General features: G+C 39.9%; 1 protein-coding gene across 1 annotated transcript in view; it reads right to left on the reverse strand.

Moving 5' to 3' along the window:
• The window catches only part of LOC124776164 (phospholipid-transporting ATPase ABCA3), a 544,268-nt gene that overhangs the window by 349,530 nt on the left and 173,572 nt on the right, over positions 1-21,166 (reverse strand). The window contains exon 11 of the mRNA XM_047251005.1: positions 15,710-15,959. Coding sequence (XP_047106961.1) covers positions 15,710-15,959 — 250 coding nt within the window. The remainder of the gene's footprint in view (positions 1-15,709; positions 15,960-21,166) is intronic.

Below are 21,166 nucleotides of genomic sequence, written 5' to 3' on the forward strand. Positions count from 1 at the left end.
AGGCTGTGGTTGTTTGGGTAAGGCCACGTCAGGGTTTTACCATCTGTAATGTTTATCTCCCCGAGAATGGTGGAGTGCCTCAGAACAAATTGTCTTCTGCATTGGTTTTTCAGCTTCCCTCACCTTTCCTAATCTTGGGCGACTTCAGAGACTGTAACCCTTTGTGGGGTGAAACCATGATCACTGGCCATGACAAAGACATTGAAAACTTACTGAAAGACCTTGATCTACATCTCTTGAATACTGGAGCCTCCACAAATTTCAGTGCGGCACATGGAACTTACTCAGCCACTGATCTTTCTATCTGCAGCCACTTCCCTGTCTTCCTGTCCCTCTCTCAGCATCACTCCCCTGTGCTCTCACCTAGATGGGGTCTGCACAATGCCAACTCGGATGCTTTCACCTCCACTGTCATTCTTAGCTCCCCGCTAAATGAAAGCATTGGCGAGGCTGTCCAGAATGTGAGAGCAGTCACCCTGTTGGCAGCCAACTTAGTGATCCCCACAGAAATTGCCGAGGCCACTAGAAGTTGTAGATGGGCTCTCCGATGTTAGAAATGGCTTCCATCAATTGAGCGTCTCATTGCCTTTCAACAGCTTCATGGTGCCCGTGTCAGCCACACGATAAAATGACAGAAGCAAGAATCCTGGAAACGGTACATTTCAACCAATGGACCCCATACGTCTGCATCACGTGTTTGGGCGAAGATCATACACCTTTACAGATAACAGTCCTTTGCAGGTGTTCTCGATATTTCCATGAAAGGTACTGTTCTCATTGACCCAGATGTGATGGCTGAACATTTTACTCTTCATTATGCTCGAGCCTCTGTGTCTGAGAACTGTCCACCTGCCTTCCATGTCTTTAAATAGCAGATTGAGTGATTGAGCTTATCTTTCACTACACGCCACCTGGAGCCCTATTGTGCTTCACTCAGTGAGTGAGGATTCTTCAATGCCCAAACCCTTTGTCCCGGTACTGCCCTAGCACTGGACAGCGTCTGCAACCAAATGCTCAGACATCTATCAGTGGGTTGTCAGCATCTTCTTACCATCTCCAACTGTATCTGAAGTGAAGGTGAGTTCCCATCTCAGTGGCGGGAAAGAATCATTGTCCTGGTGCAGAAACTAGGTAAGCGTCCCCAGCAGATGGAAAGCTATGACACAATTAGTGTCACCAATGTCCTCTGAAAGTTGACTGAATGCATGGTGGGAGAGCATCTCCTCGAGTCTCGGAGCCATCTGGCTCTGTCCTAGGGTGGTTTTCGCTGAGGCTGTTGCACAGCTGATAATTTGGTTTGCCTGGAGTCTTCCATCCAGACAGCAAAACTGTTGTCAACACCTTATTGCAGTCTTCTTCAGCCCACAAAAGGCTTATGACATCACAAAGCGACACCACATCATCACTACCTCACACAAGTGGTGCTCCAGGGCCAATGTCCAATTTTTGTCCAGAAATTCTTGTCGCACCCTACTTTCAAGACCATCAACAGTCTACCAGCACCTGTGGGGTCTTCAGAGTTGCCCTCCTCATGAGCCGACAATTTTTTCTTTTGCTACTGCTCCTCCGGTGTGCGTGTTGCTGAACACCTACAACAGACTGATAGTTGAAAGGTGCAGTCGTGGGCACTCACCCGTGGCTTTCAGTTTTCTGCTGCCAAGAATTCTGTTGCTGCTGTACTGTTCATCCATGACCATAACTTTACCTCAACAGCCAATTACTCAGTGTGTTGGAGACTTATTTCTTTTTGAGACTAGTCTTCAATGCCTGGCTGATGTGGCTTCACCATCTTCACCAACTCGAGTGAAGATGGTGACTAAAACTTAATACACTTCGCTGCCTCAGTAACACCAGTTGGGGTGCAGATCGCACTACTCTTCTGCAGCATTGAAAAGCCCTTATCGTGTCCCATCTTGATTATGAGAATCTGGCTTCACTTTCAGCATTGCAACCACTGGACCCAATACACAACAGTGGGGTCCAAATTACAACAGAAGCCTTTTGAACTTTGCCTGCGAACGGCCTCCTTGTGGAGGCTGGTGTCCCTCCAGTGTGGATCACACACACCAACAACAGGTACTCAATTACGCTATACATGTTTGCAGCTCCCCCGAGCATCCAAACTACTAAATCCTTTTTTCTAGAAGGGAGATCCACCTCCCACAACAGAGACAAAGAACTGGTGTCACAACTGCAGTTTGACTCTACTCTGAACTCCAATGACCCCACAAAGCCTCTTGTCAGGGAGCAATCGCAAATGCCCCTGTGGCATGTACCCTGACCACAAATCTCTCTCGATTTATCCTTTGGACTGAACGATTCAGCTGACCCCGTAGTCTTTCACCACCTGTACTCGATGCATTTCTGAGTTGGAAGTGGTATACACTATTGGCTCAACAGTTGATGGATGAACCAGATTTGCTTACACACACACGAGGTGCAATTAACCATGCTCCCTGCCAAATGGGTTCAATGTATTCACTGCTGAATTGGTGGCAATCCCACAAGCCCTTGGCCATGCTCATTCGCGCACTAGCAGGATGCTCCTAATCTGCAACAACTTCCTATAGACCAGTGCCACCCTCATCACCAATTAGACACAACTATCCAGGATCTTCTTTCTGACCTCCATCAAGCTGGAAAGCTGTTCGTCTTGTTTGGACCCTGTACATAATGGGATCTCAGGGAATGAACATGCCAATTGGTTGGCAAAGTTGGCTACCAGGACGCTCATTTTGGAAATGGGGGTCCTAGAACTGGACCTTCAGTCAACTTTATGCCAACTCTGGAACTACCCTGGACTCCCCAAACAAACAACAGGTAATAAAGGAAACCACAACCAAACAACCATCTTCCCTTTGTGCTTCTCACAGGGAATCCATTGTCCTTCGTCAGCTACGCATTGACCACACTTGGCTGACCCGTGGCCACATTACTGCTGATGTGGTGCCTGCCGGATGGTCGTCCATATCCTATCCCAAATTTTGCTGCTTTGCTGCAGTCTCCTAGCCTTCCTGATACCTTACTTCTGGCGCTAGTGGACATAGCCAAAGTGGCTGACCTGGTTTTATGGTTTACCCATGTAGGGCCCGTTTCTACATGTCTCTGTCAGGCAGGGTACTTCGGCCTCATTGACTGCCTGAGGGGTTGGAGGGACACCTCTTGCCTGCTGTGGCCTGGGGATCCTGCAGTGGCCCTTGCTCGAGAGTCTGGCCTGGCCCCTACCCATCCAAGCACCATTTAATTCTCCTTGTTATTTTGTTTGCCGTTTTTAATGTTTATCTTTCTTAAAATTTTATCACATCATCTTGTCTGTGCTGCTCGTTTTCTTGTGGTAACGGATGGTGAGATGATGCTGGTGGGATGCTCCGGGGACTTCCAATGGCATTCTGGCAGAACAACTCACTCACCTTACCCCCTGTCACTCCCCTCCTACTTCTCCTTGATTTTAGCTGTCTTACTGTATCTTTCTTACAATCAGGCTTCCCACCATCTGCCTTTCTTATCCTTCTTCCGAGTATTATTCCTGGCTTGATACATATACAGTAAAGGGACTGATGACCTCACAGTTTTATTCTTGTAATTCCAGCCAGTCAACCAATCCTGATGTGACCAGGCTAATTGTTAAAGTCATACATGTGGTAACCAAAACATTAACATGGACTGAGAGCTTAATTGTTGATGACAATTGGCTCTGTGGTAGTAACTGAAGTAGGCATACTACATCTGTTCACAAGGCAATGGACCTGACAACTCATTAAGGGTAGTTTTTTGATGAGTGCAGAAGATAAGAGATGGCAGAAATGTCACAAAGAGTAACCACTGTGAGGACTAGCGAATAACATTTCTACCATCCTGAGCAATGAACCATGGATCTTTGGAGAAAACTGACTAATTTTTAAGAAAATTTTCTACTGTGTTCTTTACTGAAGCTTGTCTCAAGGCCCTTTATAAGTGATGGTTGTGCTGTTGTAGGACTGGGGTGAACAATTGTTTGTATTTCCTTGAATTTAATTTAGTTTTTGGACAGGATACATCTATTTTTTAAATTATGGTAATAACCAAATTGTTGACAACTGAGGCCCATGAAGGAACTAAGATGATATGGAAGGTAAAAGACACTGCAGAGAATATCGTGGTAGAACAGAACAGACTTAATGATGTTAAGGGCTGGTATGTGGAGGGATCAGCAGGACAGGAATCATGGAATAAAAATACAGAGGGAAGGAACTTAACTGTTAAAACTAACAGGGAATTAGAGTGAATCAAGTATTTAAGGAAACATTTAAAAATTTGAGGGAAAGAAGAAAGTAAATTAAAGTACTTGAGAAAGGAATTTACTAGGGACTAGGCTACAAGGGTAAATAACTTGAATATTGAAGTCAAAAAGAATGTTAGACTTTTGGAAAAATAAATGGTAAGAAGAAATATTGAATCAGAGGACAGGGTTGGGGAAGCGTGGCTGATGGATCGGAGGGTGGATTCCATCATACCCTGGTGATCATCAAGAGATTACACAAATAAAATACAGAGGTAATGAAATACACAGAACTAATAGACTTTACAGCAATGAGAAATAGATCAAGTAAGGAGACGACCTTGATGGGATCTATCATATTTCACTTGGCCAAAACGATGACTGACAGAACAGCAATACTGTTGCAGACGGTTCAGAACCAATAGGCTCATCATAAATTCTGAAAAAAACTGTACCAATTACCTCTACACCACACAAAACCTGCATCTTGTAAACCCCGTTTTGTTCATTGAGGGAAAACAGTCTCCAATATGAGTGGTCGAAAGTTTTCACGCATACACATTGGAAGGGATTTGGAGTGGGAGATGCATTTTAACACTCTAAATAAAAAGTTGAATAAACTTATATATGCCATTAGAAATCTCACTCAAAATACAATCCAGTCAACAATGGTGACAATGTATGACCGTAGTAAACATTTTCTGCTGATGAACAATAATTTTTTGAGGTAATTTCACTGTTTTTTAAAAGAAAAAAATTAATATGCTGACAAAGATTGTCAGAGTGACAAAGCAAGTTAAATTCAGGGATTCTCATAGACCACTTTTCTAAAGTCTGCAAACACTGCCTATGCCTTGTTTCTATATATATGTTATCTTGACAAAAGAGAGCATCTTAAAAGGAGAAAAAATCTTCTAAAACAGCTATGATTTTCACTAATGTGAAACTAAGCAGAAGTTTAATCTGCATGTAAATACAGAAAGTATAAATTTAAAAATAGGTATGTATCATATTGGTGTGATATTATGCAACAATATGAAAAATATGGGATGGAATGTGACAATATTATGAACTCATCAGCCAGAAACCATAGTCACGTGCTTGTGATCTGTGTTTGCGTGAGTGTGTGTATGTATGTGTATGTTGCCTATTTCTGATGACGGCCTTGTTGGCTAAAAGCTTACTTTCTGACACTTTTTTTGTTGTGCCTATCTGCAGATCACTATCTCTGCTATATGGTGAGTAGCAGCTATATAACCAAATGGATTGACATTAAGATTTTTTGAGTATCATATCATGTCATAATGTAAAAAGCTATACTGGAGAAGCCAGCATTTCGGCCACAGTTACAGTAGCCAAAATGTTGGTTCCTCCAGTATACCTTTTTTTACATTATGACAGGATACAATACCCAGAAAACCTTAATGTCTTCTGCCAACTGCTTCTGGCTGCAGAAGCCTATGAAATTAAACTGTATGGCTTCTTACTTAAGATTAAAACTGAAATTAGATACATTTAAAGTAAAGTCGAAACAGTTCTTGCTTAACCACTATTCTGCCTCTGAATTTCTGCAGAATTATTATAAGTCTAATTTACAAAATATTATTAGTTAAATCATAATGTATTATGGTGCTTTTTATTAATATTTAGTTTGCTTGTGATGAACACACAGTCTCACTTATCAACTACTATAATTATGAATTAATAGCATTATCCCTTACTTGCCCTAAATCATATGTACAAACAACATATTAAAAATGATTTACCACACCAAACAAATAAATAAAAGCAATTATACAAATGTGGGAAGAGTTTATGCGTACCAGGTGGCAGCAGGCTGACAGGCAGATTTAACAGCTTAGATTTTCACTAGTTTTTATATCTTGTAGCAGGGCAAGTAAAACTAATTACAGAATTCTAAAAACTTTAAATAGGCGACCTTTGGATGTGCAGTTAGCCAGAATTACAAGGGCCAGTGCTACAAATCCATATTCAAAGAAGTTACTTCATCCTGAATCACATGTACTACTTAAAGGAAACAGCAGTCCAGCAGAATTAGCTCTTAAGCCATGCTATAAACCTGAAATATTTTGGTATGAACAATTATGAAAAGGATAGATTGCTGTTCACCATAAAGATGAAATGCTGAGTTCCAGACAGGCGTAATGAACAGACTATTACACACTAAGCTTTTGACCAAAACCTTCTTCAAAAAAGAAAGGACAACACAGCACATTCACACAAGAGGCACGTCTCACACACACATGACCACTATCTCCAGCTGCTTTAGCCAGAATGTTGTGTTGCTCAAAAGCAGAAATTTAGAGTGGGGTAGAGAAAAGTGATGGACAGCAGAGCACAGGGGGTTGGGAGGGGGGAGGGAGAGAAGGGCCGAACATAATATGCTCAATTTGAATGGCTGCTTCATAACCCAGGCTATCTGAAACCACCCCTGCACCACCAGATTTTCTGAACTGATTGATGGAAATTATCCTTACAACACATTCTCCACTTCCAAAATTATCCCAGCCTTAACCTATGATAACCTACTGTCCCCAAACCCCCAACCCAACTGTTTTTGCCCTCTCTGTCCTGTAATCTCCTCCCAATTCACATCATCTCACTCTCTACCAGTGCACACACTAGACCTTTCCCCTCTCTGATGGTCTCCTTTTCCGCTTCCCCCCTCTCCTCCACCCTCCCCGACAGCAAGCCAATGCTGCCTAAGCCTTGTCCTGCTGCCTTCTATAGTGAACTCTGCACACACTGCTATACAACACTCTCTCCCACCACCTGTACTCTTCTATCACTCCCCATTCCCTGCTCTACTCCCAACTGCTGCTTTCATTCAATGCAACAGTAGCATTAAGGTCTAAAGTGGTCAGAGTCAGCTGTTGTGTGGGTGTGTGTGTGTGTGTGTGTGTGTGTGTGAGGTGTGCCTGCTTGACTGAATGTGTATGTGAAGTCCTTTCTTTTCAGAAGGAGGCTTTGGCCAAAAGCTTGGTGTGTAACAGTCTTTTTATTGTGCCTGTCTGCAACTTGATATGTCATCTTAATTGTTGACTTTCCATTGTTTGATTTTTTTATATGGTGGAGTCATAATTTTTGTAGAATCACAAGTACTTCATTCCACTGAAGTAGATGCTCATTATCATGCCAATAAGTGAGGATAGCAATACAATGGTATGTGTTCTATGTGAATATGTGAAGTAGGGCCTACACTACTTTCTGTTAAGTCCACTTAAAGCATCAGCCACTATGACTCTTCATCTTTGATTCAAGTGGATTTGTGAAGATTTTGGTAATTTTAGTTTCCTTCAAACATCATGAAACTGAACTCACAGTGCAAGACCATACTTTCAAATTTTTTTCTCCGCTGTCATTAACATGAAAGCCCCCAGTGAACATAACTTTATAGATCGACAACTACAGCAATGGCTGGTATATATGTTTGAGATGATGAAGACTTCCTTGAGCACCTGAAACCTCTATTTGTCCACTTTGCAAATTACCATGAGGAGTAACACAAGGCAGCGCTGGAAGTCCAATTTTATTTTTTATTTAGATAAATGATATATACACCTCATATGGTGCAGCCAATGTCACGCTATTCACAGATTATACTAGAGTGAGTTACCAAAACATATGTTGCACACAACCATGGATTAAGTCCTTAAGTATGCCCACTTTTGATTCAACACAAAAAGGGTATCATTAAATGTTAATAAAATAAACTTCAGGCAATTTGCTAAAATCAGTCAAAATGTAAATGTTAATTTGGTACTATGTGACAAAGCGTTACATAGAGTAACATCTACAAAATTATTAGAGATTAATTTGATGGAAATTTAAATTTTGATGATCACATAAACTCCATTCAGTCTGTTTCCCTTTAAGAATTACCTCAACCTCAGAAGATGCTAGATTGGCATATTTCAGCTATTTTGAATATTTTGCAAAATATGTAATAGTGTTTTGATATACAACCATTTGCAAAATGCAAAATAAAACAATTTTTGTCATAACAAAAGAAGGCTATCTAGTAACACACAGTCCTAACCCCCCCCCCCCCCCCCCCAAACACACACCCATACGCAAATACTGCACTGCAAATCACCAAAATACTAACAATGTCCCTATACGGTAGTACATAAACTCACTTGTAGTGTCTAATTGCTGAAAAGATGATGGTAAGAAATCCCGCAAAGTGCCAGTCATGTGCTTTGATCCATTTCCTACTCATGGAAGGAATTACACCTACTGAAATTTTTTTACAAACCAAAACGGTTTACAGTGAAGATATTGTGAACAGAACAAGTGTGTTTAAGGGGTGTAGGGAGTTTAGCAGAGGCAGAACGAATGTTCATGATGAACAGAGGAGTAGAAGACCTTCCATTTTGACTGATCAGTTGACGCTGTACTTCGAAGAAACTGTTTGTGAGTACCGCCAACTGACAGTGGATGTCGTTTCCACAACTCTCCAGAACTCTCTTATATGAGACACTTACAAAAATGCTGGATACCAGAAACTATATGCAAAATGGGATACTGGGAGGGTGGCACAAGAAAAGTTGTTTCAGTAGCGACCGTGTGACTAATTGATAGGTGAGGATTTCTGAGGTATGTTGTGACTGGAGATGAGATGTGGGTGATTCATTACACACTTGAGAAAAACAGACAGTTGTCACAGTGCTGTCACACCATTTCTGCATCTGCCAAAAAATTCAAATCGATAATTTTGGGCAAAAAATTCATAGTCTGAACGTTTTGGGACTGGAAAGGCATCAGTTTGGTCGAACTTCTGCTTCACGGAGAGACAACGAATGTGAAACAATATTTTTGGACCCTAAAAAACTCAAAAGAAGCATTAAAAACAAAAGGAGGGGAATGCTGATGAGAAGAGTGTCTTTGTCACATGACAACACCCATACAGAACAGTCTCTGCCACCCAGGTGCTCACCAACTCATTCCACCATGATGTTTTGAGACACTCGCTGTGTTCTCCTCACTCGGCATTCCCAGATTATCATATTTTCACCTCTCTGAAGGCACATTTTGTTGTGTGTTGTGGTCTTCAGTCCAGAGACTGGTTTGATGCAGCCCTCCATGATACTCTATCCTGCACAAGCTTCTTCATCTCCAAGTACCTACTGCAACCTACATCCTTCTGAATCTGCTTAGTGTATTCATCTCTTGGTGTCCCTCTATGATTTTTACCCTCCACACTGCCCTACAATACTAAATTGGTGATCCCTTGATGCTTCAGAATATGTCCTACCAACTGATCCCTTCTTCTTGTCAAGTTGTGCCAAAAATTTCTCTTCTCTCCAATTCTGTTCAGTACCTCCTCATTATTTACATGATCTACCATCTAATCTTCAGCATTCTTCTGTAGCACCACATTTCGAAAGCTTCTACTCTCTTCTTGTCTAAAGTAGTTATTGTCCATGTTTCACATCCATACATGGCTACACTCCATATAATTACTTTCAGAAAAGACTTCCTGACACTTCAAGCTATACTCAATGTTAACAAATTTCTCTTCTTCAGAAATGTTTTCCTTGCCATTGCCGGTCTACATTTTATATCCTCTCTACTTTGACTATCATCAGTTATTTTGCTTCCCAGATAGCAAAACTCATCGCATTTCCTAATTTAATTGCCTCAGCATCATCTGATTTAATTCAACTACATTCCATTATCCTAGTTTTGCTTTATTGATGTTCATCTTATATCCCCTTTAAACACTTTGTCCATTCTGTTCAACTGCTCTTGCATGTGCTTTGCTGTCTCTGACAGAATTACAATGTCATCGGCAAACCTCAAAGTTTTAATTCCTACTCAAAATTTTTCTTTTGTTTCCTTTACTGCTTCCTGAATATACAGTTTGAATAACATTGGGAACAGGTTATAACCCTGTCTCACTCCCTTCCCAACCACTGCTTCCCTTTCATGCCCCTCAACTCTTATAACTGCCATTTGGTTTCTATACAAATTGTAAATAGCCTTTTGCTCCCTGTATTTGACCCCTGCTACCTTCAGAATTTGAAAGAGAGTATTCCAGTCAACATTGTCAAAAGCCTTCTCCAAGTCTACAAATGCTAGAAATGTAGGTTTGCCTTTCCTTGATCTGAAGGCGCATACATGTGTAATTAAACTTTCAATTAACAGGCAGGTGCAGAAAGAGGTGCTGGTGGAAGAGTACTTCGAGGAGGGCGTAAAGGAGCTCATGCCACAGATCACCATGGAACGGGATGGTGTTTAAGTGGAAAAATAGTCAACCAGTGTATTGAAATCCTGTAATTTTTCTTAAATACACCTTTTCTACAAAAATCTAGTACACTTACTTTCTGAACATGCCTTCATATAACAACCACTGCCTACTTTGAGACTAAATGCTGTCAGGCAGTGTCGAGGACATGACACAGTTAGGAAAGTATATGTGTGCAGCAGGGATGAATGAAGAATCGATCCAACAACTGTACAATTGTATGACTGCAGATGGGGAAATCCACTGGTGTATGCAACTCTGACAAGGGACAAAATGTTGTGGCCCAGAGCCCAGCATGAGCATCACGGTAACAGCAAAGCTGGTCAGCTGTTCACATGATACTGTCGTTAACATCCTCGGAAAGGCAATAAAAGGTTGTAAAACAATGAGACATTGGCGATGTGCCAGATGTCTGAGCCTTGTCACAAAATGTGGAGGTTGGAGGCTTGCCTGCTCTGTAAAGAAAGAGCAGGAATTAAAATCCATGGTGAAGAAATAAAAACTTTGAGGTTTTCCAATGACATTGTAATTCTGTCAGAGACAGCAAAGGACCTGGAAGAGCAGTTAAATGGAATGGACAGTGTGTTGGAAGGTGGATGTAAGGTGAACATCAACAAAAGCAAAACTAAGATAATGGAATGTAGTTGAATTAAGTCGGGTGATGCTGAGGTAATTAGATTAGGAAATGAGAAACTTAAAGTAGTAAATGAGTTTTACTATCTGGGAAGCAAAATAACCGATGATGTTCAAAGTAGAGAGGATATAAAATGTAGCCTGGCAATGTCAAGGAAAGCTTTTCTGAAGAATAGATATTTGTTGACATTGAGTATAGATTTAAGCATCAGGAAATCCTTTCTGAAAGTATTTGTATGGAATGTAGCCAGGTATGGAAGTGTAACATGGACAATAAATAGTTTAGACGAGAAGAGAATAGAAGCTTTCAAAATGTGGTGCTACAGAAGAATGTTGAAGAATCGATGGGTAGATCAAATAACTAATGAGGAGATACCAGATAGAATTAGGGAGAAGAGGAATTTGTGACACAACTTGACTAGAAGAAGGGATTGGTTGGTAGGACATGTTCTGAGGTATCAAGGGATCACCAATTTAGTGTTGGAGGGCAGTGTGGACAGTAAAAATCATAAAGGGAGACCAAGAGATGAATACACTAAGCAGATTCAGAAGGATGTAGGGTGCAGTAGTTACTTGGAGATGAAGAATCTTGCACAGGATAGAGTAGCATGGAGAGCTGCATCAAACCAGTCTCTGGACTGAAGACCACAACAACAACAACTACTTAAAACACAAAACAATACATCACAAACAATACATCAAGATTCTCCACTCCTTCATTGAAAAAAAATATCTCTTAAGAATTAACACAAATATGATTTGGAGCATATCGCCCAAATGAAACAACCACCAAAGATTTGTAGAATAAAAGTCCACTTCAGTTGGCAGTAATTTCTTAATTTGTTCCCCCAGTTTCAAAGCATAAAGCTTCACCTTCAGGTGCCACCAACTGTCAGCAAAGAGTGGGAGCTGCTAGTGTACAAGTACTATGTGGTTCAGATACCAAATTGACAGCTACAGTTGTGAAAAGTATTTCTAGACCTACTAATGCATTAGCATTTAGAATGTTGTTCAGTAGAATATTCATTACATTATGTTACATCAGTCATATTTAATGGATCCTGAGGAGAGGGGTCTATGGGATGCAGATAGAAGTCAAGGTCATACATTTTATTTAAGTGTAGTGCAAGGAAATGAATTGCCTTAAGCAATATTTTTAGATTATATTAATTTCTATAGCCAAGGATTTGGCTTTGTATGTGAACAGCCACTGTCTTTTTTCCTACCAGTTGCATAATAACATTAACATATATTATTCCCAGGCCATCATTTCTTGCCACAGCTAAGTAACGACTCCCAAACAGCTTCAAACAGTCACTAAAAAATGTGGACCATCTGCTGGTGACTTGAAACCAATCGAAGTAAAATAAATATTGATCCAAGTAAAACAAATATTGATCCATCACGTAAGGTAACTAGTTGCTGTTATTTCTGAAAATATTCAATTTATGTGATTTGTACATAATCATTTAATGAGCAGATCTTTTTGTGCAGAAAAATTTTACGAATAAAACAAATACTGATCCATCACGTAAGGTAACTAGGAGCTGCTAATTCTGAAAATATTCAATTTATGTGATTTGTACATGATCATTTAATGAGCAGATCTTTTTGTACAGAAAAATTTTATGAACAACACTGCTTTGGACAGGGAAAAAAAAACAACAACTGGTTTCTGTACATTATATTTCCTCATGGAGAAAACAAACTCTCGGAACTTCTAAGTCTTCTGAACAATATTAATCATAACATACAGTTCACAGTGGAAAGAGACAGGAGGGCATGTTTAATTTTTGTATGCATATACATGAAGAAAAATCTTTATGGTATAAAGTCTACAGAAGTCCAATAATACAGATAGATAGCTTCACAAAAATTTCCATCCCCATTCACCATCCCAAACATTAGTGGACCATCCCAAAAAATCTGAGCCACAATACTTGGAGCAAAAACTGGAAATTTAAGAATCACTTTCAGAGGAAATGGCTACTTCGACAGAAGAGAAAGCTACTTGGACATCCTAAAAGATATTGGAAAAGGAAAAAAAAGGGAAAATTTTTCCAGAATACACAGCATTGACACAGTGACGCAACTGACAAGACAGGTGCATCAGTATTTGAACACTGCAAAGGAAGTACATCCACTGCTTGCCACAGTAGGAATTTACAAAATCCCTTCACATGTGGCTGAATGAACATAAGAACTATTAAAATAAGCATTGAAACACATCATGAAGAACATAAAAGCAATTGTCAGCTGAACATCATAGATAAATCTGCAGTAGCAGCTCATGCACCAGACTAGACAACCACCACTCTAATAATCTACTTTTATCAAGGTCCAATCATTATTGTTATGGAAAGTACAATTTCAAAAGAAGAAGAGGACACAAATTACACAAGTTGTGGAGCTTGTTAGTGCTAAACAAAGTAAAACAGAGCAACATCTTTTCTGCAGCTCAAACTCCTTAATATACAAGAGCAAGGCTCCATTAACAGACAGTGGTCAGATGATGTCACTAACCCAACGATTGTGTGGTTACGTATAAACAGTTCTTCTTGCAAAGCTCGTTTGATTTCAGAGAGCAACTAATGAAGTTATTATAGCCTTTCAGGATGTCTCCAGCATTACAACCTGAAACTTTACGTACAGAAACATGCCTTGACTATGGCCTAATATCTGTATAAAAAAATTACTAAAAACAACTTCAAAACAATGGAAAGTCCTGGAAAGAATAACAACAATATGCAAAGGATGTACTGCTACTCACCACAGAGAGAAGGCATTAAGTCACAGAAAGGAACAATGAAAAAGAATCCTAGAAATGTTCAGCTTTCAAACTATGTAGGCTGTTAGCTGAACATTTCAAGGATGCTTTTCATTATGACTGTAATTCAAAAACAACTACAATTTTTTGACTAATTTTGATAACATAATTATGAGCACAGAACTTAGTAACAAACTGCATTCCTTCTGATTAATATTTGATAGAATCATGACATATGAAACAGCAGATATAAAAAACAGCAGGTGTATCTTACAAACAAAAATAGCAATTCCATTTCATAAAGCAGTTTCATTTTATATGCTGCATGTCAGGAACCTATTTAAAAGCTATGTTGTTGTTGTGGTCTTCAGTCGCTCCCTGTATTTTACCCCTGCCACCTTCAGAATTTGAAACAGAGTATTCCAGTCAACATTATCAAAAGCTTTCTCTAACTCTACAAATGCTAGAAACATAGGTTTGCCTTTCCTTAATCTATCTTCTAAGGTAGTCCAACATTTCTATGGAATCCAAAATGATCTTCCCCACGATCGGCTTTATCGGTTTTTTCATTTGTCTGTAAAGAATTTGTGTCAGTATTTTGCAGTTGTTGTTTATTAAAATGATAGTTTGGTAATTTTCACACCTGTCAACACCTGTTTCCTTTGGTATTGGAACTATTATATTCTTCTTTAAGTCTACAGGTATTTCGGCTGTCTCATATAACTTGCTCACCAGATGGTACAGTTTTGTCATGGTTGGCTTTCCCAAGACTATCAGTAGTTCAGTGCTCTGTCAAATTCTTCATAAATATTATATCTCCCATTTCATCTTCATCTATGTCCTCTTCCATTTCCATAATATTGCCCTCAAGTACATTGCCCTTATATAGACCCTATACATATTCCTTCCATCTTTCACCTTTCCCTTCTTTGCTCAGAACTGGTTTTCCATCTAAGGTCTTGATATTTTCTCCAAAGGTCTCTTTAATTTTCCTGTAGGCAGTATCTATCTTACCCCTTGTGATTCATGCCTCTACATCCTTACATTTGTCCTCTAGTCATCCCTGCTTAACCATTTTGCACTTCCTTTCGATCTCATTTTCAAGACGTTTGCATTCCTTTTTGCCTGCTTCATTTACTGCATTTTTATATTCTCCTTTCATCAATTAAATTCAATATCTCTTCTGTTACCCAAGGATTCCTACTTGCCCTCATCTTTTTAGCTAACTGATCCTCTGCTGCCTCCACTATTTCATCTCTCAAACCTACCCATTCTTCTTCTACTGTATTTCTTTCCCCCATTCTTGTTAATCGTTCCCTAATGATCTCTCTGAAACTTGTTACAACCTCTGGTTCTTTCAGTTTATCTAGGTCCCATCACATTAAACACCCACCTTTTAGCAGTTTCTTCAATTTTAATCTACAGTTCATAACCAACAGATTGTGGTCCAAATCCACATCTGCCCCTTGAAATGTCTTACAGTTTAAAACCTAGTTCAAAATCTCTGTCTTACCATTATATAATCTATCTGAAACCTTCCAGTGTATCCAGGCCTCATCCATGTAAACAACCTTCTTTCATGATTCTTAAACTATCCTTCTTTCAAGCTATATGTATCTTTAACTGCAGTATAAGAATCCTCTCTCATAACTTTAGTATGAGACAGATACAAAATAGAAATTATCACGATAACAATAATTATAATAATAATAAAATTTCTTCAGTTTCTTCGGCAGTTACCTATAATTATGTCCACCAAAGCTTAGCTAAAACAGCATACCTCATGAACACTTCTTCCATTGTAGTAAGAGACACCCCGAAACTGAGGATGTCCAAAGATTTGCCATTATCCTCAAGTTCCTTTAGCATTGATTCAAAAATTGATGACTTTTCCTCTGTCAGAATATATGACAGCTCTGAACCAATATTCTGTGCCACTTCTATGTCATCTATGTACTTTCTGAGGAGATTTGTAATTTCAGAAACATTACATTTCTCTCCCTTTACAATGATCAAATGATATCCAGCACCTGCAAAACAAAACAAGGATTATGCATAAAAAATTTATTATCATGACTTCATCAAAAATATAAATAGTAGTCTTCTTCTATGTTCCATGAATGAGGCATTAAGCCTGTTCCATGCTCAGAAATTGCTTGTCTATCTCTTCTAAGGTCTTCCAACACCTCTTCTTTCTGCCAGTTTATAGGCTACAACTAGTTTGGGAAGTCACTTACTGCCCAACTCTTTGTATATGTTCACATCAGGTGTTGTGGTGTTTGGTTACTCTACTTTTTAGTTCTTGTTGCACTGTTTCATTTTTTATGTGGTCTGTTCTTGACTAGCTTTTTGTTCTTAGAAATTTCGTTTCTGCACTTTGTATTGTACCTCAATTTCTTTTTGTAGGTACCCAGCATTAACACCCATGAACATATGCTGGAGGACCCACACTTGTATAACATTTTGCTCTTATTTCTTGGCAAGTCTTATTTTTAAATACATTATGAACTGTGCCACACACATTTTCAGATCTAGTCAATTTTAAATTGAGATATTTATTATTGTCTAGGTAAATTTGACATCCAAAATAAGTGAAGGATGTCATTCATCCTAACATCAAGTTATCCACAATAATTTCGGATTTGGTTTTGGTTTGGAAATCTCAACATTCTATTGTTTACAAATTTTATTCACATGTTTAAGTGCACATTGTAAGTTGTCTTCTTTTTCTTGCAATATCAAGACATCATGTGCACAAATTAAACCACACGGTGTCTTTTGATATTTTAATACCTTTCTGTATGTGATGCATCCAATTATGATAATTTCATTGATACGAATATCTAAAAGAATAGGCAGTATTTCAAATAATAGAAAATCCAGGATGGAATGTAACAATATTATGAAAAGGAAAACTGCTACTCACCATATAGTAAAGATGCTAAGTCGCAGATAGGCACAACAAAAAGATTGTCACAAATAAATAAAGCTTTCCACCATTAAGGCCTTCATCAACTATATTGTGTTTGTGTGTGTGTGTGTGTCCGTCTATTGTTGAAGAAGGCGTTAATGGCCGAAAGCTTTATTTATTTATGACAGTCTTTTTGTTGTGCCTATCTGTGACTGAGAATCTCCGCTATATGGTGAGTAGCAATTTCTTTTTCATATTAGACAGTATTTGTCGCTGTTGCCATACTCCTTTATTTATTAAAATTTCTTCTGTTCTTATTTCACTCATGTTTACTACAATTTTTGATTATCTACATAGGCTTTTTGTAGCCTTGACTAATTTGTTAGGATATCAACCGCTTTCCATAATAGTCCAAATTTTTTTTCTGTTCACAATGCCAAATGTTTTTACCTCATCTTTTCCCTATTACTTTTTGCAGAGTAAATATGAAGGGCTTATTTAAATAGTGGTGCAAGTGTAATTTTGTTCATTCTGAGATACAGAGTCCTAAAGTTAAATGAGCATTGAAAAATCTGCAGTTGAGATACCAGAAGTATTCCAGTATATATACTTGAATATTTCTGGTACCTCAACTGCAGGTATACACTGATTCACCTAATTCGCCAGGATAGTGACGTCCACATATAGAAATGGCAGTAGTATCAATATAATAGAAGGAAACATTCCACGTGGGAAAAATTATATATAAAAACAAAGATGAGGTGACTTACCGAACGAAAGCGCTGGCAGGTCGATAGACACACAAACAAACACAAACATACACACAAAATTCAAGCTTTCGCAACAAACTGTTGCCTCATCAGGAAAGAGGGAAGGAGAGGGGAAGACGAAAGGAAGTGGGTTTTAAGGGAGAGGGTAAGGAGTCATTCCAATCCCGGGAGCGGAAAGACTTACCTTAGGGGGAAAAAAAGACAGGTATACACTCGCACACATGCACATATCCATCCACACATACAGACACAAGCAGACATATTTAAAGACATATTTAAATATGTCTGGGTATGTGCATGTGTGTGAGTGTATACCTGTCCTTTTTTCCCCGTAAGGTAAGTCTTTCCGCTCCCGGGATTGGAATGACTCCTTACCCTCTCCCTTAAAACCCACTTCCTTTCGTCTTCCCCTCTCCTTCCCTCTTTCCTGATGAGGCAACAGTTTGTTGCGAAAGCTTGAATTTTGTGTGTATGTTTGTGTTTGTTTGTGTGTCTATCGACCTGCCAGCGCTTTCGTTCGGTAAGTCACCTCATCTTTGTTTTTATATATAATGGCAGTAGTATCATATACACAAAGGATAAAGGGGCAGTGCATTGTCGGAGCTGTCATCTGTACTCGGGTGATTCGTACGAAAAGGTTCCGACGTGATTGTGGCCACACAAGAGGAATTAACAGATCTGGAACACGGAATGGAAGCTGGAGCTAGATGCGTGGGACATCTCATTACGGAAATCGTTAGGAAATCCAGTATTCCGAGATCCACAGTGTCAACAGTGTGCTGAGAATACCAAATTTGGAGCATTACTTTGAGAAGTAATGTTTGACAATGCAGTGGCCGACAACCTTTACTTAACGACTGAGAGCATCGGAGTTCGTGTAGACCTGTTGGAGCTAACAGAGCGGAAATCAATGTGGGACCTATGACGGACGTTTCTGTTAGGACAGTGCAGCAAAATATGCTGTTAGTGGGCTGTGAGAGCAGACTACCGATGCGAGTGCCTCTGCTAACAGCACAACCTCACCTGCAGCACCTCTCCTGGACTTGTAAGCATATCGGTCGGACCCTAGATGACCCGGTCAGACGAGTCAGTATTTCAGTCGGTAAGAACTTACGGTAGATTTCGAGTACGACGCAGACCCCACAGAGCCACAGACCCGAGTTGTGAACGAGGCACTGTGCGAGCTGACGGTGGCTGCGTAGTGGTGTGGGCCGAACTTACACGGAATGGACCGGGTCCACCGGTCCGACAAAATCGATCGCTGACTGGAAAGGTTACGTTCGGATACTTGAAGAGCATTTGCAGCCATTCGTGGACATCGTGTTCTCACACAGTGGTGGAATTTTTGTAGATGACAATGCACCACATCACCAGTTTGAAGGGCATAGTGGACAATTCGAGTAAACAACCTGGCCGATCGTATCGCCCGGATCCCATCGAGCTTTTACGGGATATAGACAAGAGGTCAATTCGTGCACAATCTCCTGCACTGGCAGCACTACCACAGAGGCAGCACAGCTCAATATTTTTCCGGGGTCCTTTCAATGACTCGTCAAGTCCGTGTCATGTCAAGTTTCTGCACTGTGCTGTGCTAAAGAAGATCCGACACGATATTGAGAGCTATCCTGTGACTTCTGTCAGCTCTGTGTACTCGTGATCGAGGTTATGGTTGGCCACGTTTGATAACCACAGGGGAGGATCAGTGTGTGGTGCATGAAGCACGTCGTAAAACCTTCACATCTGTCCCTGCAATTCGAGAATGAGAATGAGCACCTTTCAACATTCTGTGGCATCCTGCACTAAGGTCAGGGACTAGCACCATTCAGACCAGGAAATTACCCATTCTAACAGCCACTGTGGGAACAGGGTGCAACCGACTACAGCTTGTATCGCACAGTGACAGTCGATTCCTGGCTTCTGGACTCTGAGGTCATATTAGGATCATTACAGCAACTGGTGGAGAAGGTTGAGAAGATCAGCCTCACTTACATAATTTCAGTGAAGCTAAAAATCTGCTGCATTGTCACAAGAACTGCTTGTAGCCACCCTGGTTTTGAGTCAAGTGGAAAGATTGTACCAGAGACTTCAAAGGTTCTGTGTGCGGTTTGCTAGACTTGCGCCGTAGGTTTGAGAACTGCACTCTCCTCCTAAATGGCTCCAATGTGCTCTATACATCAGAGTGTACTACTCAGACAGCTGACTGTGTGTAGAGTACACACTAGAGATAACCAATCTGCCCACGAATGGATCTTCAGAGTAACCAATCGGTGACTCAATAAAAATTAGTGGTACTCTTTGGATCCAAAATATCTATCCAGTGATGTTAGTGAGCATAACAAAGTTTCTAGGTCAATATGGTGAGACAGCATTCCACGGAATGCGGTGAATTATTCACTGGGACATAGACTATGACAGTAAGAAATGTCACCCACACTGCAGAAAATATGATGTAGACAGTATGTATGGATGTACTTTACTGTTGTGAGCTTCCACACAAAAAAAATAGAGATTGAAGGAATGTCAGTTTTTTAAGTCATGGCATTAATGCAGACAACACTTTCTCACCTTTTATTTTTCCTTTCAACTTGAACAGCTTACAAGGAGCTCCCACGGTGGTCCATTTGATACTTCAACATGAGAGACTGTGAAAGGGGAGCGCTCACCAATTATCTTCAAGCAAGTAAGCTGCAAGGAACTGACTCACAATAGCTCCCCGGCCACTGCTTCATACCGCACAGTTTGTGAGGTAGTCGTCCCATTCATTCCACTCTCGGATCACGATGCAGCTTACAACGCTCTTGGCTCATTCACTGATTTAGTTCACAGTTCAACCTGATTTCTAATTGACCTAGTGTTCTGAGTTCAAGTTCAGCTGAGTGTGAATTTTGTTAATTATAATAACAAGGTGTGTGTATTTCATTTTAAAAGTTTTGTATCTTTTTGAGCACGTGTCAATTATAAAATATACTAAATGTACATTTTTTCTTGTTTCAAGATTATTTCTACTTAAAAAGTGCAAGTGGAAAACTGGATGAAAAAAAAGGAAAATATCATTTGATTTTATCCATACTGGATGAGAGGTCGTGGTTGTGAATGTCAATGTTAAAAAATATATCAGCTCAACCACTTGTTTATAGTGTAAAACACTAAGATTGACGCGTTTCGGAAGTCAAGCTTCCATCATCAGAATAACAAAAAGTAAAAGAACCTGTTAAAACTCGCTAAAATGGAACATGCACCAGGCACAATAAAATTGATGGTAAAATTAAAACATCGTGGCTACTTCCCTTGTTGCAGCCATGTCTTCCAAGGTGCATCTCCACATAGTCATCAAAATATAAAAAACTCTAAAATGGTGTCGCCTATGGTGTTCAACATCTAACCACATGGCTCTCTCCTCTATCATCGTAAACCGCCCGTGTGTCTTCGTTGATACCACACACCACGTAGCCAAACATGACACTGAAACGTGAGTGAGCTCTCGCGCAAGTACACAAGGAAGTCACAGAGATGTCTATACAAACATATAATGTATACATGTTCCAAGAACCTCATG

The sequence above is a fragment of the Schistocerca piceifrons genome, chromosome 2 (genome assembly GCF_021461385.2).
Source record: "Schistocerca piceifrons isolate TAMUIC-IGC-003096 chromosome 2, iqSchPice1.1, whole genome shotgun sequence".
In the NCBI taxonomy this organism is placed as follows: Eukaryota; Metazoa; Arthropoda; class Insecta; order Orthoptera; family Acrididae; genus Schistocerca; species Schistocerca piceifrons.